The sequence below is a fragment of the Vanessa cardui genome, chromosome 9, assembly GCF_905220365.1.
Source record: "Vanessa cardui chromosome 9, ilVanCard2.1, whole genome shotgun sequence".
Lineage (NCBI taxonomy): Eukaryota > Metazoa > Arthropoda > Insecta > Lepidoptera > Nymphalidae > Vanessa > Vanessa cardui.
In genome coordinates, this window is record NC_061131.1 from 10,830,520 (window position 1) to 10,850,712 (window position 20,193).

The following is a 20,193-nucleotide window of genomic DNA, read 5'->3' on the forward strand; positions in this document are numbered from 1 at the left end:
AATTGTTATGTGTAAATTATACTTACAAGAAATTGGTATGTATTAAAAATATTAATCATTATTATGGGACATTTAATTGTCATAACATACAAAAATAAGAACGAAGAAAAAATAACATGCTTCGAACCGCGTGTTTTTAATATAAACACAATTATCTTTCCTCATATTATGACAATGTACACAGATAACAAATAGCTCCTTTTTATTGGAAAATGAATGTTTTATTTTTCCAGATGCAAACTCAACATGTTTATTTAAACTAATTTTATTAAGTAACTAAAATTAATAGTGGCCAGTATTACTTCAGTTTGAAAAATAAAAATTTAAGTCCTCAAATTAGTCTTAGCTTTTTCCAAAATCTCCTTCTTTATTTTCGGATAGTCTGGATGGACCTTTAAAATTTGTCTGCAAACGACGATACATTCTGGGTATTTCTTTAATTTCAAATATGAATAGGCCAATTTGTAACCAACGGCCAAATCGCTTTTCCCTGAATACACCCAGGCTTTGTCATAATTATAAGCTGCTATTTTATAGTTTTGTTCCTTTTCTGCTAAAGAACCTGTGAAGAAAAAACATCACGGTTATAAAAATAGCATTTCACTCATTCTCATACCCAAAACGTTTACTATATCTTATATGAAAGATCACTACTAGAAGCAGTTAGAAATAGCAGAAGGATTCAAGTAAAATAAAGACTATACTAACATGCGATTTGCTAATAGCTCAATTGTATGTATAACGAATTACAAACGGTTCATCGTAATTAAAATCATATATTTTTTTTGAAGTAAACTTTATAAAAAGAGGTGAGATGGTCCAGCGGTTAAAACGCGTGCATCTTAACCGATAATTACGGCTTCAAACACAGGCAAGCACCACTGAATATTTATGTGCTCAATTTGTGTTTATAATTCATCTCGTTCTCGGCGGTGAGGGAAAACATCGTGAGGAAACCTGCATGTGTCAAATTTCATAGAAATTCTGCGACATGTGTATTTCACCAACCCGCATTGGAATAGCGTGGTGGAATATTTTCCAAACCCTCTCCCTTAATGGAAGAGGAGGCCTTAGCCCAGCAGTGGGAAATTTACAGGCTGTTACTTTATAATAAAACATTTTGAATTATCAACAATTCAATTCTACCACCGTTTCAAAAAGCAGCATTCAGCGAGAAGAAACGGCAGGTTATACGCATACTTGCCCTTTTAATTGCGAACTTCCAATAACAACTTTTACATTCAAATAACATTTTTTACGAATTCATAATAAATACCACAGATAATTTAAAATGTCATGTCAAATTCAATAGCAAAATTATTGTCTGTACTCCTAATATTGGGACATACTGTACAAGGTAAAATTCTTCACGGTAGTATGCGAAAACGTTCCAGTGTCGCCCAAAGTGGAAACAGACAGCGTACTGCTGATTTTTAATTGGGCATTCCGACTAGGATACGCTAATAGTCCTGAGAATCTGCTAGCACCAAACCCATGCGTTTTTCCAGCGAGAAAAAAAGGCTAATGGTTAAGTCAGGGTGATAATACATTACCTAGGTATTGATAAGCGGTTGCACAGGAATTGTTGTGATTTATTATCTTTGTTAGAATCTCTTTAGCAGCATCAGCCCTGCCTGAACTTATTTGATTATCGGCCACTTCCAACCAGCATCTAAAATATTAACACCTTACCGTTAACAATGAACTTCAGAATAAGAACTGAAATATGTACCCAGTGAAATACAAAAGTTTATTATGTATATTTTGCATAAGAAAATATTTACTATTAACATAACATAAAATATGGATTAAAAAAGTAAAATAAAACCGTGTAACATGTAATAGGCACATAACATCTTTGTATATTCGTTCCTAAGGTTGGTTGCGCATTGCTGGTATGAGCAATGTCTGTGAAGAAACCAGATCCGGCAATTACAAATGCCTTCAGACTTTAGAAATTTTGAAGGTTTACTATGTTCCCTATTGATAACGGTTGATTTAATACTACCCTTAGTTGTAAATTACAAGTTGAATTAAAAAGAAAATACCTTTCCAAGCCGTCTGCCTTTTCCGGCGTCCATGGTATCGATGATATGGTCCTTTTCAGAATGTTCTTAGCTCGAGTTGGTTGTTTCAAGATATTGTATCTTTAATGATATTGAAATACATAAATACATATAATGGTTGCTTCACTTATTATAGTTGGTAAAAATCCTACTTGAATAAAGCATATTTTTATTTGATTTGACTTATATTATTTTTGATAGTATAATTGAAATACAAAAATTATACGTCTATATAAATTACTACAAGTATTTATGTGAAAAAAACATTAAAAAGTTTTTTTTTAAAGAATGACTAAATAAACAAATTGAACATTATTATGAATAGACGTGACAAAGCAGCAGATACAGAACCAAATGTTATCAGATAGGAAAAAAAAATATTGTTTACAATGTTAGTATTAAGTCTTGCGAGGTTATTGGTACTTTACTAGTAAATACTCACGCATTAGCGATCGCCAGAATTAGGTACGGGTCATCCTGGTAACCATCTTCCGCGGCCAGAGGCAAGATGTCCTGCAACACTCGCTCCGCCTGAGATTTCTGTTTGGTGGCCAGCTGCAGGAGCGCTTGTAACGCTTTGCGCTCTGCGGGCGCCACTTCGGTCAGTAACTTTTCGGCCGTTCTCAGAGCGAGGAGACGAGTATCCCTTACAGATGTAGTTTCAATCAGTACATATAATGCGCAAATGCCTCATTGGTCTCGGGGGCCGACTTAAGCCTTAGATCCACAAGACATGGGTTCAAATGTGGAGAAGCAAATAAATAAAGACTGACAATAATGATATCTCGGGCATCACTCCGTTAAATATGCGTAGAAGTATAAGAGACCAAATATTTTTATATAAAATTGTTCATAACATTGTTGATTCTAAGAGTGTCTTTAATAATATACTTTTTAAATGTCCTCGCCGTAACTCGAGAAACCAAACTTTATTTTTTGTACCCCTTTGTAACTGTGACTATTCAAAGAATATGTTCTTGTTACGTGCATGTAAAAGTTATAACAAACATTGTACAGAATTAGATATATTTAACTCAAAAATTATCTTATATTTGTTTTTTACTATTAAGTGTAACTATAATTGTTTGTTTCCCAAATAAATAAATAATAAAAAAAAAGTTAATGAGTTTCGATTAAGAAACTACACTATAGCGTCTCGGAAAGCACCCAAAGCCGTCGGGCATGATCAGCGGGCCGATATATTTTCGTTCGTATCAGAATGCCAGCGCATCGCACCACGAGAAAGAGTAAAGGGAGTATCTCGGGCACCAAAACATATCCAGCGCAAATCATCAGCTCGAAGATGCTAAAATGGTTGTATAGAGGTCACTCACGAGTCGTCGGCGTTGGGCGCGTGCTGCGCGAGACACAGCAGCGCCATGCGGCGCGCGGCCGCGTGCCCCCAGGCCGCCGCGCGCCGCGCCGCGTTGAGCAGCCGCAGCGCCGCGTTGGCGCGCCCCCAGTACGCCGCCTGCACGCCCTGGCAGTACGAGTAGCCTGCGACCGCGCCATTAGTAGCGAAGAGAACCAGCAATATCGGAAGCGTTTATATATCACATTATGATACATCACTTTTTACAAATTCAATCATCTTGGTGGTAGGGCTTTGAACCCCGTCTGGGTAGGTACCACCCACTCATCAGTTATTCTACCGCCAAATAACAGTAGTCAGTATTGTTGTGTTCCGGTTTGAAGGGTGAGTGAGCCAGTGTAACTACAGGCACAAGGGACATAACATCTTAGTTCCCAAGGTTAGTGGCGCAGTGACGATGTAAGGAATAGTTAATATTTCTCACAGCGTCATTGTCTATGGGTGATGGTGAACACTTACCATCAGGTGGCCTATATGCTCGTCCGCCAACCTATACCATAAAAAAAATGCAGTTTTCATTCAAAATCAAAATACTTTATTCCATTGGGCTTTTACAAGCACTTTTGTTTTGAATCGTCATTTAACAGTTAAGTGAAGCTACCACCGGTTCGGAAAGGAGATTCTACCGAGAAGAACCGACAAGAAAATCAGTAGTTACTCTTTTTCAACATTTAAAAAAAAATACAGTCATGTTAGTTAATATAATTATTTAAATTAATATATCCTCCCTGGAAGTCAACAGGTATTAATTCCACGCTTTTTTATAATCTACAAAATCTTGTATCGAATAATACGCCTTTTTTACCAATGTATTTTTTATAAAAAACGATTTGAATTTATTGGACGACAAAGTTAAAAATGTCTGCGAAATTTTATTATAGAAATGGATACCTTGCCCCAAGAAAGATTTATTGTAAGATATATTATTCATTAAAATCGAGACCGAGGCTCATTTGAGATTATTTTTTATTCCTTAAAGTATCGGATTTGGACCACTTCCTCGCACACTTGAAAAATTCACCATTTCCACTGCCAATGGCTGTTTAATGACTGCGATGTCGACTACCTACTATCAGGTGGCATTTTCAAACTAGAAAGATACCATCATTCACTCACCAGGATCCTCTCGGTTTCCCAGTAAGTTCTTGGCCGCTTCCATCGCTGGTTCTACTTCTTCCAACTTTCCCCGTCTCCACTGGACTTCTATGAGCTGAGCAAGCGCCTCCCAGCTCGTTGGCTTCACTGACAGAATCTGTTCGAGGTGTCGTTGAGCTGTCTCTAAATCGACCTGTTCAGAAAATGATGACATTGAATAATCGTACTGTTAATCCAGCTTGTTTCAATGCAGTATATTTAAATTAGTCTAAATTAAGTTCCTGATCTTACCGAGCATTATATCATATTGTATATTATCTTTTCCATATTACAAAAAAAAAAATACTATAAGTGAAAGGCTCAGGAACAGAAAAGCGTAACGTTATGTCTGAATCATGGAAGAGTAAAAACTATTAAACTGCAAACTCTGTGGTGCTAAGAATTACTTGACTATATGAGGTACTAATTTTAATACATAATTCAAAATATTATTAATCTTTTTACACTTATTCTGTAAAAAGAGGCTCGGAAACTCATCGCTGTAAACGCTCTTGAAATGTCAGAATGTAATATGCGATTTAGATTATCACGAATGATATATGAAGTCTATTCTCACAGTATCGCACTGCAAGGTGATACGACTAAGTATGATTATAAAGAACAATATAAACAGTATACATAAATGTGAATACATTACCTTACGAAAAGCCAAATCCGCCATCATAACAGCCGCAGATTCATTATTAGGGTCCGTGTTTAACAGCACAGCACAAGTCTGCTCACATTTTTCAGGATTGTTCATCTAAAACAACTCAATAATTAAATACCTATCATAAACGATAAAAGTAGCATTTACTTCATTTAAAAGTCGATAAATACATGAAGAAAAAAATAATTAACTAATGATATATCTATGATAGTAAAGTTTTCAGGAATTTATTGTTATAATCTCAAAAACTATCCATCTAGCACAAAGAGATATTAAAGTACAAAAAAAATGTCCATGTGTATTTGCGCACTCTCACGGTACAATGGGATGGCGAAATATATAGAATATATTCTATATAGGAGTGCCAGGGTGCCAGGGTGATACTGAAAATTTCTTGAAAAAAAAATCTTAGTGCCTCGCGGTCAGCATATAAGTAATTAAACGGACCAAACAGAAATTGAATGAAAAATAATCTTATTATGTAAGTCAGAGTCAAAGTTGGCTTTTCAACTAAAGATTTCCTGTTTTTGTCAATGAGAAAATATGTAATTCAAAATATCTCACCTGCGCGTATAACTTGGCGAGTGCCAACAATGTGTTAGGATCTCGCGGCGAATGTATCAACGCTTCCGAATATAGATTGGCCGCAATCGCAGGCTCCCTAGCCGACTTCACCTTCGCCAACAAACAGAGAATCGAAGATAACTCTTTCTTCTCTTCCTCTAAATCTCTTCTCGAATCTATCTCTATTCTTTTCAGGACCGATATTTGTAAATCCTTTGCTTCTGATAGAATAAGACTTGTATTTCCAGCTGATGGGTTTTTGAGTTCTCGATTTTTAGCTTGAGTTAGGAGTAAGCGAATGCGTCTTTTCAAAGTTGGGATGTCTTTCTCTTTGCTGTACATCTGGTTTAATTCTGATGTTATTGTTAAGTCAACCTTGTCGTACTGCTTTAGCTAAGTGAATAAATACAATGTTATATAACTTTTTATTCAATAATAATTAGAATATACGTTCAAACAGTGGCGGCGCAAGATCGAATCTTAATGTGAGCAAGATACAGTTTGCGAGGCCCTTGTTTTTTGTTTACAGTACTCTGGTCCCAATGTTATTGTATATGTTATTTGTGCTTTTTCAAATTTCGGGCGCGAGGCCCTTTTCACCGCGAGGCTGTGGTCGCCTTATGATTTACAAATTTTATGAGCAATGACAACTAAAATAACACTTGATGTGACATTAATTGTAAAACATTCAATTTTGGATTGGAATCGAAACAATCGAATAAAATCATTTCTATAGAAAAAAAACTTTTTCTAAACGGTAAACCACGCGAGACAAAGTTAGTGTAGTGTGGATTATTCATAGGAATCACTAACAATAAACTAAGAAAATACAATACAAACGTTGAAATAATATTTTGTATATCATTGATTTTATAGGCACATAATTTTTAAATAACTTATTCCACTTACCTTAATGAGAAGTTCATAATATTCGAATTTCAGTTCATCATCATTCAACAGTTTAATGGCATTTTCGTAGTGTTGCGTTGCTTTATCATATTCGTGCATTCTCACTAGAGCCATCCCCAACTTTTTTATCAACTGAATATCTTTAGGATTACCTTTTAGTGCTGTTTCATAGGATTCGGCTGCTTGGACAGGTTCTAAAATTATAAGTGATGCAATTATAATTAATAATATATTTTTACACTTAGCTTTCTTTTAGTAGAAACATTGTTTTCTCATATTCTTTTTCTGTAAAACGTAGGCAGACTTACAAATGGACCACACAATCGTCAACAGCACCCAGATTTTGGAACTTTAAAAAATAAACCATTCCTTAAATCACATCAATACAACCTAAAATGTCATGTCCTTTATAACTGTAGTTACACTGGCTCACGTACCCTTTAAGCCGGAACGCAGCAAAAATATCCCTATTTAGGGTTAGAACATCTGATGGGTGGGTATAAGACGAACTTACTTATTTTTTTATAAGGAGAAATTCAGATGTTTCAGATGAGTTTATATTTAAATTTATTCACAAATCTATTAGGAAATACTTGTTCAGGTTAATTAGCCACTTACCATGAATCGACATAAAAGCATCACCCATCATGGTATGAGCATCCGCCATTGGGTGGTTGCTGACAATATCCTTGAAACAAGATGTAAACATAGCTCTGTCTTTCTTCTCTTTCAAATAAATGTGCGCCATTTTACTGTGAGCTTGGAAGTAGTAAGGTTGTCCTGGTTTGACTTCATTGAGGATTTCAATTGCATTATCAACATCACCTTTCTTTAAGGCTAAGTCCGAACGCGCTATTAACAAACGACTCTCTTCTGATGTGTATGAAATCTCTTGTATAGCTTCCTAAAAATATCAAATTAAATTTATATTCTACATCAATTTAACTATGAAGAGTGTTGTAAAATGATCTAAGCGTTTAAATGATTACCTGCATCGTTTTCCCCGCTTCACCAAATAGCCCTAAACTTGTTTGTAATTCAATAATTTGCAAAAATAATGTGGCTTTATCAATTATATTTAGATCCGATTCATATTGCCTGTTAATATTATTTTTACTGGTCAATATCTGCAGACTTGTATTAAAACTTGACAATGCGTCTTGCAATTCATTCATATTCATTAAAATGACACCATTGAGGAAATGGTACATAGCACTATCTCGAATTTTGAAATTATAACTAAGACACATTTCCAGGCATTGTGCTGCTTTTGCGAAAGCACCATTCTGAATGTATATTTGCGCTGTTAAGACTTGACTTCCTGCGTGAGTGTTATCAAGGTCAACAATTTGCTGAGCCAAGATTTGAGCTTCGTTGGAATAACCAAATAAGAACTTAAGCTTTGCTAGTTCATACAATGCTGTTATCAATCCAGGACACGATTTGCATATTGTAGTTAAAAGTCTTATGCAATTGGTCACTAAGGCGTTATTTCCTTCTTGAGTATAAAGTAAATAACCAACTATGACAGAAGGTTTTTTCGGTAAATGTTTCTTGTATTCTTTATACACCTCTAATAGAAAATCTGGGTCAAGATTTTTTATGTACATTAAACCATATGGGTACTTATCAGCTAGTGTTATTTGAGCATCTATTGCTTTATTTAAAAATGTCACTGCATTTGGACTCTTTACATTTAATTGTGCTGATAGCAAATATAATATTGGAAACTTTTGCATGCCTTGCATTTCATATAGAAGCTCAATCTGTTGAGCAATTTGGTCAGTTGGACCATTTTCAAACATTTGACAGATAGTCAATCCACATAAAGCAGTAATAGAATTGCTATCGATTTTACTAGCCGCTTTAAAGAAACTTAAGGCATCCTTATATTTTCCTTGTAGAATACATTGGTAGCCAATTTCACTTAAGTAATCAGCATTATTTGAATACATTTCTGATGCACATTGGGCAAATCGGTATACTTGAGAGAGCACTGCACTAGATCTTCCACAGGCTCTAGAAAATATCTGTGCTGTATTGTAAAATTGAAAGCCATTGTTTGTTTCTTCGTTTTCAAGAAGCGAGAAAAAATTATTTAACTGGTCAACTGCCTCTATGTAGTCTGAATTTTTGCAGAGTGCAATAAATATTCTAATTTTTAATGCTTCAATATTAGCTGGTTCTAACGAAAGAACTCTCTCCAGTGCATCGTAAACTGCTTCCCATTTTTGAGCAGCAAATTCATTTTTTAGTTTTTCAATTATTGGTACTACTTGGCCAGGATTGTTAACTATAAGTTTGTCCAGTAATAAATTAGAGGCATCGTAATCTCTTGTAAGGTATTTAAATTTTGCCAGACCTAAAAGAGCTTCGACATTCCTGTCACTTTTTTGGAGAGCCAACTCTAGACAATCTAAAATCGAAGTTTGAATCTCACCAATATTAAGGTACATATAATTCCAGCCTTTCAAAATGATTGTATCTAAGTTGTTAGCATCTTTCCTAAGTGATTTATTTATATATTCAGATGCCTTTTCATGTTTCTCAGCCAGTGATAGAAATAAACCTGCATAATAGAAAGATGAAGCATTTGCTAATTTTCGTTCTTCTTTCAATTTAGATTCCAAGTTATACAAATCTTCTCTTTCAGAGCTATTTTGCATTTTGTAACTGTAGATAAGGGCCATTACAATGGCAAACTGCAAATCTCTATTAGATTGTAATGGTGTTAATTCATTTATGCCCTGTTCAATTTGTCCTTCTAAAATATTGCATAATCCATGATAAAATAAAAATTCTGTGTTATCGCTATATTGCACAGAAGCATCCTTAGCTATTTTTTTAGCTTTTCCATAACATTTTTCACGTAAATAATAATGTATATTACATCTAGACCACATTATATCCATTGTATTAATCTAATTCAAGTTTAACTTGAAGGTTTGTGAATTTGTCAATGTTATCTTCGTAATACTTAGCAAGGAAGTGACATTTGCATATCACAGTCAAGGTGTTCTCCAGTGCATAATTAAAAACATGCTGTTGAAAAATAAATTATCAAAATTTATTATAGTATATGTATATATTCAGTCCTGTGTATATGTGTAAATTATTATATTTATATGTATAAATTAATCACTATCATGCTTGTCTAGCTAAAATTTAAAATATGAATGTATTGTGAATAAGGATTAGCATAACAAAACAGATACATTTATAAAGCAATTTTGCCTGATATGTATATTTTGGTAATATAGTTAGCATGTCAATAATAAATACATATATCATATATCAATATCTTAAAAGCAAGCTATAACCCAACATCAAGATTTTTGTTTAACAACCATATAACAAGAAAAATTTAGTTTAAATATCTGTAAAATATACATGAATTTAATAAGTCTTATTCGTAATCAAAACATTTAAAATAACAATTACAATCTACTAATAAAAGTAGCTTGACATACACACCTGAGCTAAAAGTTTTCCAACACCTCTTCCTTGAAATTCTTTGGGCACATTCGTGTGGATAAATGTTATTTGTGCGTCTTTTTTATCATAACTGACCGTTGCTTCTGCTGTAAATGATCACTTTACTTTAATATAATATAGTTTTAATTTAAACTTTGTCTATAAAATAGTATTAATCAAATTGTCGCAATTACCGCTTTGTAAAGTCACAACAAACTGTTGCTTAGCAGCATTATTGACTACCTTCAACGCTTGCGTCGAGAAGGCTCTTGCTCTAGTTATCATTCCAGACATGGAATTATTTAAGTCAAAAATTCACGACAACAAATTTTAATAGAACCTTTTTGGTATAATAATATTGAGTACTTTGTAGAGAATATAACCCATAAAATATAGGTTAATATAAACAATTATGTTGTTGACTGTTGTCAAACTTTGACATTGTCTTTTATTGACATTTGACATTGACAAATTTGATAATAGACTCAGAGAATTATAAAATTTTATATGACGAATTAGCTATTCTCATGTTCGGATTGTTTTGTTTGACCATTTTGTAATAGTACATAAAACAAAAATATATAATATGTTAGTGAAAATATGAAAGAAATATTCGTGACTTTATTTTCGTAGTTGACGAGATATTTTATTAAAATATTCTGCTGCCTAAAATGGAGGTTTTTTTAAACTTTGGAACCTACTAAGCTCTTACTCTTAATTTAGCCAGGAAGCCGTGGGCGTCTTAGGCCGCCTCTGCAGATTATTGTGATGCAAAGGAATGCTATTAGCATTCCTGCCGTTATTTGACTAGACGTGTTTTTACAATAGATATTTTAAATTTTTATACCATATATAAGTTTATTGGAATATAGTTTTTCTTAATATCAAATGATATTACGTTCTTATCATAAAAAAAGTTATGCAAATATTAACGCAATTACCCATTAATTACCTGAACTTGAACTTCCTTTACTTTAAATTTCTTGAAAATTAAGATGGGATTTAAAATAAACATAATATTTTATATACGACCAATATCATATGTGCTACAAAAACCGAAAATATACCTAGAATATTGATGGTGACTTTTCAAGTACCTATACGTCAAATCTAAACAAAACAAACGAAAATAAACAGTGTAAACTTATGACACAACTGGATTGTACATACCTTGAGACAAAGATTTATAAAAGACTAGCTTTTGCTCGCGGCTTGCAAGTGGACATTGACCTCTTCGAATAGAATGTCCAGAAACACTTCGATACATCTACTCATTTTACATAAGAAGTCCAAAAATAAAGTTGCACTTCAAAAATTACGGACTTCGATACAAACTTTTAACGCCTATTTCGCCCCCGTAGGAGTAGAATTTCAAAAATTCCTTTCTTAATGAGTGCCTATTTAATAAAATCCTACTCGCCAAATTTTATAGCGATAACTTTAACAGTTTAGGCTCGGCGTTATTGAATCAGGCAGTCTATAGAAAAGTAACTTGCGAATGACCCACTGGGCAAGACCTCTCCTTTTGAGGAAAAGGTTTGAAGCTTATTTGACTTTGCTGCTCCACACTGGATACTTACACAATTTGGTAGATATTTTTCATCCGACACATGCAACTTTTATCTGTGTGTATGATTACACTAATTAAGTAAATAAAACTGGCGGGTTTGTCTGGCCATGGATCCGGAATCTTCGATTAAGACTAACTGGTACCAGTCATTGGGGAATCTTGATTCAAATATATTTTAATAATAACATAAATACCGTTGTACGTCATAAAATATTAATTGCGGTTGCTTTCGTGGGTGTCATATTAAGTGTAGCTTATGATACTAATACATACACATATTCGTACCAGCAAAGCAAAACTAATAGAAAAATAATGTTATTTTGTAACCTGATTTTTCGATATGTGCATCTCATGCAGATATGTATAAACATAGCATATAAAAAGTAGCTCAAAATTGTCAAATCCAATAAGACTACAAGTGCATTTCTTTTATAAAAAAGGCAATGTGTTTTAGCCGTTTTAGGAATTAAAGAATATCTGTTACAGGATAGGGAGTCATATGTTAGGGGCACTTGACGGCGTATGGCATGAGTCAATCAACAGCTGTGCAAGGTCCGCGTCGCGATGTCGCGGGTGCGCCTGCGCAGGTCACAGTCGCACATGGAGCGCAGTGCGCGCCACGCGCTCCGTCACCCACCGTTAACAGGTGTGGCTTTGACCGCCAAAGTTTAAAATTCGATCGTATGTGGTCATTCTATAAAGTTTACATTCGATTTTATACTTTTTGTGTATACAGGTGGACTTGTGTGTTACTTATTAATGCTATTAATTAAATATTAGATATTTCGTGAAGTGTGTAAATAGCAAGTACCTATATTATGAAATAATATAATATTAATGTAATAAATATATAATTTGACTAAGAAATTCATTAAAAGTAGTTAATTATTAAAAAGAATATTTTATAAGATTTCTAAATTTATATACTCTTTTTATATTTACATACTGGGTAAATAAAGTATTAGTTAAAAACATTACATATATTATTTTAAGACTAAACACGTGTGTATCGAAAGCTTACTTAATAACTTAACTCATTAACAGATGAAAAAAATTATGAACTCTGTGAATCTGACTTAAATACGATAACAATGTATTAATTAAACTTATCCCTGTGAAGTGTAGCGTGAGTGATATTAAGGAGTAATAAAAGTGATTGATGTGAATTGCTTATAATTTGAGTTTTGTGGGAGCGGGCTTATGGGGCAATGTGTGTCCCGGGACCATCCGGGCCCATACGCGTTCGCGCGCCACTACGATGCCGATAGCCTTGCCAGTAGCGTTAGCGGAAGTGCACGCAAAGTAAGTATATCTAACCTAGTATGTTCTCTTTAAAAGAGTTAGTTTGAAAAGAGGTTTTAATAATCTGTCTATACATCCATCCACAGATACTTAACTACTAACACTTTTCGGGATGGAGTTAGAGGAGCAAGGCTTTTTGGACTATACCTAGATTAAGTGAATGTACTTATAAGGTTTTGAATTTAAAAATACACTATAGAGTAATATGTATCGGAACATATATAAAGATATATGGTTTGTCTTGCTTTGGGGAAATGTTACGAGGAATTGAGTAATGAGAAATGCAATCTTGGGACAGAAAATTAAGAAAAGTATATCATTTCTTTCGTAACTAGCTCATAGTTGATGAATGGATAATAAATATTACAGCAATGAATAACGATAAAAGTTTACGTAACTTTTTTATGTCAGAATATAAAAAATATCGCAATACTATTACTTCGATATTTTTTTATAAAAGGGCTTTAGGTAAGTTAAAGATATACGTATAAGGATAAGGTAAGGTAAAAGGTTTATGTTTTGCATATGGTAAGCAAAATTCAATTATATGTTCGACTACTATGTGTAGAGTTAGTTAGTTTATTTACTTCGCTTTACTTTATTTATTGACTTCGACGAGTGCATTGTATTAATAAAAATTAAAAATGCAATTTATTTCCAATAGGACTCGGAAATAATGTAGCTTTATAGTAGTAAAAAAAATTTAGATTAGAACGCGTGCATCTTAACCGATGATTGCGGGTTCAAACCTAGGCTAGCACCGCTATACATATATGTACTTAATTACGAAGGAAAACATCGTGAGGAAACCGGCATGTGTCTAATTTCATCGAAATTCTGCCACATGTGCATTCCACCAACGCGCATTGGAACAGCGTGGTGGAATATATGCCAAACCGTCTCCTTAATGGATGAGGAGGCCTTATCCCAACAACAACAACAACAACAGCCTGTAAATTCCCACTGTTGGCCTTATCCCAGTTGTGGGAAATTTACAGGCTGTAAATTTACTTTTACTTTACTATTGGATCTTTAGTTTCAGAGGAGTAATCTCTGAACAAACAAATAAACAAACTTAACATCTTCATAATATAATTTTAGCAATTATAGGAAGTGTATCATCAAAGAGCAGCTATTATTACGAACTCGAAAAGAAACTCACTCGGATCCGTAATGTTTAATGAAATTTAATTTAAATGTTAGAAAATTTACTGTTTTTTTTTTAAACCGAGTAATTTTTATTATCGTTTCTATTGTTACTTAAGTTGAAAGTCATGGACACTGCTAAAGTGAACGGACTATAATAAACGTGTTACTACTGCGTACAAGAAAGATCCATATATAAACGTGCCTAATTATAAATGTTCATTACGGCAAGGCATTGCCTCTTACTATCTGCCATAAATGGTATACATTCTAGATTTGGTAGAAATATACCATATTTGATGACTTATGTTAGCCTTGTAAAACAGCTTTAAATAATATTTTATAAACTCATAATCATTTTGTTTCACGTACAAGATGTATAATTTATACCTTGTACGTTTTCGTGTTTTGCTTATTTTACATTTAAATTAAAAAAAAAAGAAATTTCTCGTCTTCAGTATAGATCATAGTTATTTCTAAAATGCTAATTAATACGCTCGGCGACTACCTGTTATAAATGTGGTCACTTCGATTAGATCATCAGCACAATCACACGGCCGTGAAGTCGATTGATAAAGTGTTTCGATATTTATTTTCTTTGGAAACATTATCAAATTAAATTTCTTTTAAAGTACGATATCACTTAAATATATATTCTCATTAATGTTAAATTAGTGTTTGAGCACAATAATTTATTAGGTAATTAAATTCTGAATGATTACATAGGTACTTATAATCATTTTGATTTTATTATTGCGGCGCGTTCTTTTTTAATTATTTTTTTTACCCGTAAACCACACCAAATCTTTAATTATATTTTTGTATTGCACATTGTTCCCTTCATGAATCTGCGAAGTTATGGCTTTGTGACCAGTTTTTTTTTTAAATTCTAAAATTAAATACATACTGACTTTCTTTCCTTGCGTTTATAAGTTAGAAGAAAAGTTAAAAGTAAAATTCGAATATAGAATTTTAGAAATAAATTATATTTGGACACAATTTACATGTTTATATTACTTGTTATGTTTATTAGATACAGTTAAGTAAAATTGATCATTGATTCAATACGAGACCTTTTGCAATAGTTATGACCTTTAATGTAATTTATCTCGAATCTGTACAATAAATGGATGTTTTCAGACAACCTTGTACTAGATATCGTGAAATATTTATCTAGATAGAGCTTTCGAAACGTGACGAGGGATGAATGGATGCGGTGTATAGATCGTTATGACTGATGTTCGTGAGGAGTTACATTTTACAATTAACTGGCATACAAAAACACGATTGTTACTCGATGGACACAATGAGGGGCAGTGACCCGATTATATCCCTTCTAAACAGGCAGTGTTGAAAAATTTGGTCCATGACGTTTGTATATAGCTTTTCAAAGAGTTTAAATATATTATATGAATAATTATTACTAACATTATTTCGTTATACAGACACTGGATTTTTTATTATGGCAACCTCGCGATCATGACCAAGGGGCGGGTTAGACTTGTAAAATTTTCGTTTGTCGTTAAGGAATTCTAATTAACGCCCCAAAGTTCGATATTCTCACCTGCTCTTCGGAATCGATAGGGTCGTCATTGTGCACGTAAAGGCATAATGATGTACCTCAATTATTATAGTGAGATGTTGAATATTATTCTTTCAAAAATCGAAAAAATCAAAATCATAATAAACTTTATTCAAGTAGGCGTTTACAAGCACTTTTGAATCGTCATTTAACAATTATGTGAAACTACCATCATCGGTTCGGAAAGTAGATTCTACCGAGAAGAAACTCAGTAGTTACTTTTTTTCAACATTTAAAAAATACAATCTTTACGCCAAGTGTTAATGATCACAAATAAGATTAACAACACAATTTAAAGGCAAGTGTATTAAATATTGCTCTTTTTAATTTATCCGTAATCGTACGAACACTGTTATTACACGAACGTTGTGTTACGTGGTAATTACGTTTTCACCATCACGATAGTTACGGGCTTAGGCAAGTTTCCGAGTCGGCGCTCGTTTTAATCACGAGACCAGACCAGTGTCCCTTACTTAAATGTAAGCAAATATGGACCTCTAAAAAGTAAAAAAAAATGTATCCTTATCTATATTAAAATACTTACTTACATTAAGTTTTTTTTTAATATAAATAAGGAATTTAAGTATACTCGAACAAGAGTTTGGAAATTAAAAGCATGGGATAATTTAAAGATTTCAACGATATCTACGATATCCTGAAAAAAATTACACTTCTCAATCTTTACGCAGTCGTGCAAAACGTAAATCTAAAGATTGCCTTTGAACTATTTAACCATTAAACGTAATTCAAATAGCGATTCGGAAAGTAGATTATATTCAATGAAAATCAAAGAGTGCACATTTTTGGAATTTATAAATATCCCTTTTATCGTATAATATTGTCAATTGCTATTTGATAATATAAGCTTATTTCTTAAGTAATCATTGTATGCATGTCGGGATTACCTTAGAGAATCATATCACTTGTACTAACAAGGAGAATGACGGGTCAGTAACCTTTCAATATACCCATGACAGATGGACAAAGACCTTTCCCTTTATTAAAATATCCATAAAAAACATCACTAATTGCTATTGTAAATTGATTTTTAAGGTTAGGATTCCATTCCATTATCTTGTCTTCCAAGTGGAGTATGACTTATGAAACAACACGTTATCAAAATAAGGAGAATTCTACTAAGTAGTTGTCGCTTTATCAGCATCGAATCGAGAAACTCGTTGCCGTCTTCCTATACTAGCAGAGATCCCGAAATTATCTCGAAATATATTAGATTATCAAAATATATATAAATAAGTAGAATTGGCCCCCAGCTACGATTAAGCTGAGTTTAATATTTGTGAGGAATAGTCGTTATATGTTATATCTTAAATGAATTCGTCCAATTACTGTTGTTATAATTTACACCTGTGATCTTCGGTTAAGTAAAGTAATTAAGTTGTTGAGTGCAAACAAAATATAGTGAGTTGATTTTGAAAGTAGAAATACAATAATTAAATATGTTGTGTAACCGCAGCATATAATTATAGGGGACGGATTTATTTGTTTCTGATGAATTACATATTTCCTCTTAAATCTGGTAGATATGTAAATAAAAAATCAAAGCTGTAATTACGTTACGATAGAACAAGAAGAGTATTTCTTAATTAAAAATGTAACTTTTTATTTCATAAAAAGCAAATATAGACTATACATATATATAATATTATCGCTTCGAAAAAATAATCCGAGTGACTTTCTTTTTATTCTTGAGTAGATCTTATGTCGCTTGAGAATCGGTGATTAGGTTTTTGACAATCGATATGAAAGTGTAACGCTTCTCTATCGAAAACAGAAACGACATGACAACAGTTTATTTATTAAAAAAAAAACTTTAAAATAATAATTATAATACCAGTCGAATGTATTGATACGATTTACGATGGTTTCTGTATCTGTATTGCTATTTTATAAATAAAGTCGTATTTTAGTTAATTAAAACGAGTTTTATATTTACATCTTATGAAGTAATATACTGAGTATTTTTATATTAATATTGTATCTGTATAATTATTGTGATTGCTGTCAATATCAATTTGAATATCGCATCGAATATTATTTAAGCAAATAGGAAATGGTTATGTACGTTTTTCAAATTGGTTTTGATAGGTAGGTACTTTGTTGGCGTCCTGTAAATGTGAAAGTAACTCTGTCTGTCTGTCTGTCTATCGTTCTTTCATGACCAAACCGCCAAATCGAATTTGAAGAAATTTGGTACAAGGCAAACTTGAACTTCAAGAATGGATATAGGCTATCTTTTGCCTAGCACATGACAAGCGAAGCCGCAGGCTAGCTGATACTATTCGACACAATTCGGCAATTAAATATTTTTAAAATCGGTATGTCACTTGTAGGCCTATATCGACGTGGATGCACATAACGTGTATTGTTTAAATGATCGAATCAAGTACTCCCGTATCATGTGAACCATGCGAATGCGAAACTTTCCCTTTTGTGGCAGATTAATTTACCTCTGTATATGTGAATGCGGTTTCTTGGGAGAGAAAAAATTTATGTGGATTGTGGATATTGTTACCACGCTAGACTTTCTCGTTGGAATACGATACGTTTGGGAATCAGCAAATTGTTTTGATACTTTATTACGATCTCGTATGCATGACTTTACATAGATTATTTATGTATGGTATTGATTGTGTTGGTAAATATAAAAATATTTGCGCAGGCGTACTTACCTATTGCAACTGCGATGCCAAAAATACTGACTTACATAGCTCCAAGCCTAACTGTATCACACACTCGAGAACAAAGTTAAAGTATTATTTTTGACATACACAGATCGTGTATCATCTATATAAAAATAAATACATTATATCCTATGATTCATCATATTGTAGTCTTCTATTTTCTACAGACATTTTCCTTTCATTAATAATAACAATAATCAACAATTCCTTGTAAACAGATTAATCGACGGTTAATTAAAATCTAACGGCGGTTTTACAACAACCTGATCTGGGCGTAATTTACCTTAATAATTTATTTTTCTAATCAGTGGTAGAATTTCTGAACCGTTATTTTAGAATGCGAACAGTATTTTATTGTGTTTTCTCGTCGATTGGCACGATTGTCGTGAGGATGGTTAAGATTATTTGTCCATTCCTACCTTCGCCACGAACGCTATACAATAAACGTAATTATTTGTATTCTATCAAAAATATACTTTGATTCGCAATAGAGACGGACTTAGTAATCATTTTTACCAAGATCGTACTGGTACTACTGACTGTAGTATAAGGTCCTGACTCATTCACCCTTTGAACCGAAACCCAGCAAAACAAAGAGCTGCTTGATGATAATATATGAGCCGAGACATTTTTAGAAAAGTTCAAAATATGTAAATGTAAATTACATATGTGTATATGTATTGAATTCGTATTGATTTACATAAATAATTTTAACGAAAACGGTATTCAAAATCACGGTCTCAATTTTAGTATCGAATTTCTTTCTTGTATTTCTTTGGTGTAACTTTCTGTGACTTACAAAAGTTTCTAAACTATTGTGATCAGCCGTATAAGCACAACAACTTTATTCATGATACATTTGATACAATATTTTATCTCCTATCTCTTTCTAATTATTAATTAAAAGTTTAAATGCCGTATCAATTTTAGTTTCTAATAAATTTACAGTTGTACTAAACATTCCTGTTACGTGACTCCACAGTTAAGGGTTGACATATATTATATGTTAAATAAATACCTTTTAAAAACCCAATGAATAAAAATAGATATATGTATATATATCGTCTATGCAAATTGATGACACTTTGTTTATTTGTCTGACTACTACAAAGCCCGCAAAGCCTACACTGGGCCAAGCAATTATTTTTCTTTGTATGTTTGTTCTTCAATATAAACTTTCTTTACCAGAATGAAGCCGGTTAGAGTGGCTTGTTATAAAAAAAATGTTGATTAAATATGTCCAAATATTCTCCAGAGCTTATCTTGACGTGAAAATCACCTTGACCTACGGTAATTCGATTTAAATATGCCAAGTTCGATCTCGTACATATATTTGTTAACTACGCCTGGCCGAAAGCCTTATGTCTTGTATACACGTAGTTAATATTAACGTTAGTGAGATCACGTTCTATCATTATTTACATGCTTATATGATGTGAGAGATCACCGGACAGTTTTCCGTTACAGTTGCTTTAAGGTTCCTTTGAAAAGGGCATCAGTATGGCCTGTCAAATATACACTAATACACAAGTACTACCATTTTGTAGACTTTGGATCGCTCCTGAAAATTCCTCGACAAAAAAACAAAACTTCAACCCAACTAGTTTGAACCTGGGACCTCGGAATCTCCGGCTTTATAGTCTAGCTATTACACCACCAAGGCATTCTACGTTACGTGCATAAAACCACAAGATTAGTAAAC

The 20,193-nt window shown here is 33.1% G+C and overlaps 2 protein-coding genes across 10 annotated transcripts in view; one reads left to right on the forward strand and one right to left on the reverse strand.

Moving 5' to 3' along the window:
* Window positions 1-55: 55 nt before the first annotated feature.
* On the reverse strand, window positions 56-10,622 carry LOC124532499 (tetratricopeptide repeat protein 21B-like). 2 transcript variants are annotated; one of them, XM_047107410.1, is made up of 13 exons: window positions 10,433-10,622; window positions 10,190-10,296; window positions 7,705-9,757; window positions 7,334-7,619; window positions 6,716-6,909; window positions 5,807-6,199; window positions 5,231-5,335; window positions 4,555-4,726; window positions 3,401-3,563; window positions 2,509-2,712; window positions 2,049-2,147; window positions 1,554-1,672; window positions 56-562 (listed from the first exon to the last, which is right to left on the reverse strand). In XM_047107410.1, exons 3-13 carry the CDS (start codon window positions 9,625-9,627, stop codon window positions 324-326), a joined length of 3,897 nt encoding a protein of 1,298 aa, XP_046963366.1. In that variant the 5' UTR covers window positions 9,628-9,757; window positions 10,190-10,296; window positions 10,433-10,622; the 3' UTR covers window positions 56-323. The 2 variants fall into 2 exon arrangements, with proteins under 2 accessions (XP_046963366.1, XP_046963364.1); XM_047107408.1 differs by having other exon boundaries at window positions 10,384-10,622.
* Window positions 10,623-12,345: 1,723 nt separating this feature from the next.
* Window positions 12,346-20,193, forward strand: part of LOC124532530 — a 101,739-nt gene continuing 93,891 nt past the window's right edge. For 4 of the 8 annotated variants that reach the window (XM_047107471.1, XM_047107472.1, XM_047107473.1 and 1 more), the window contains exon 1: window positions 12,346-13,061. In XM_047107471.1, the coding sequence (XP_046963427.1) occupies window positions 12,960-13,061 (102 nt within the window). In that variant the 5' untranslated portion in view covers window positions 12,346-12,959. The remainder of the gene's footprint in view (window positions 13,062-20,193) is intronic. The other 4 variants (XM_047107464.1, XM_047107467.1, XM_047107465.1 and 1 more) reach the window with 4 other exon arrangements.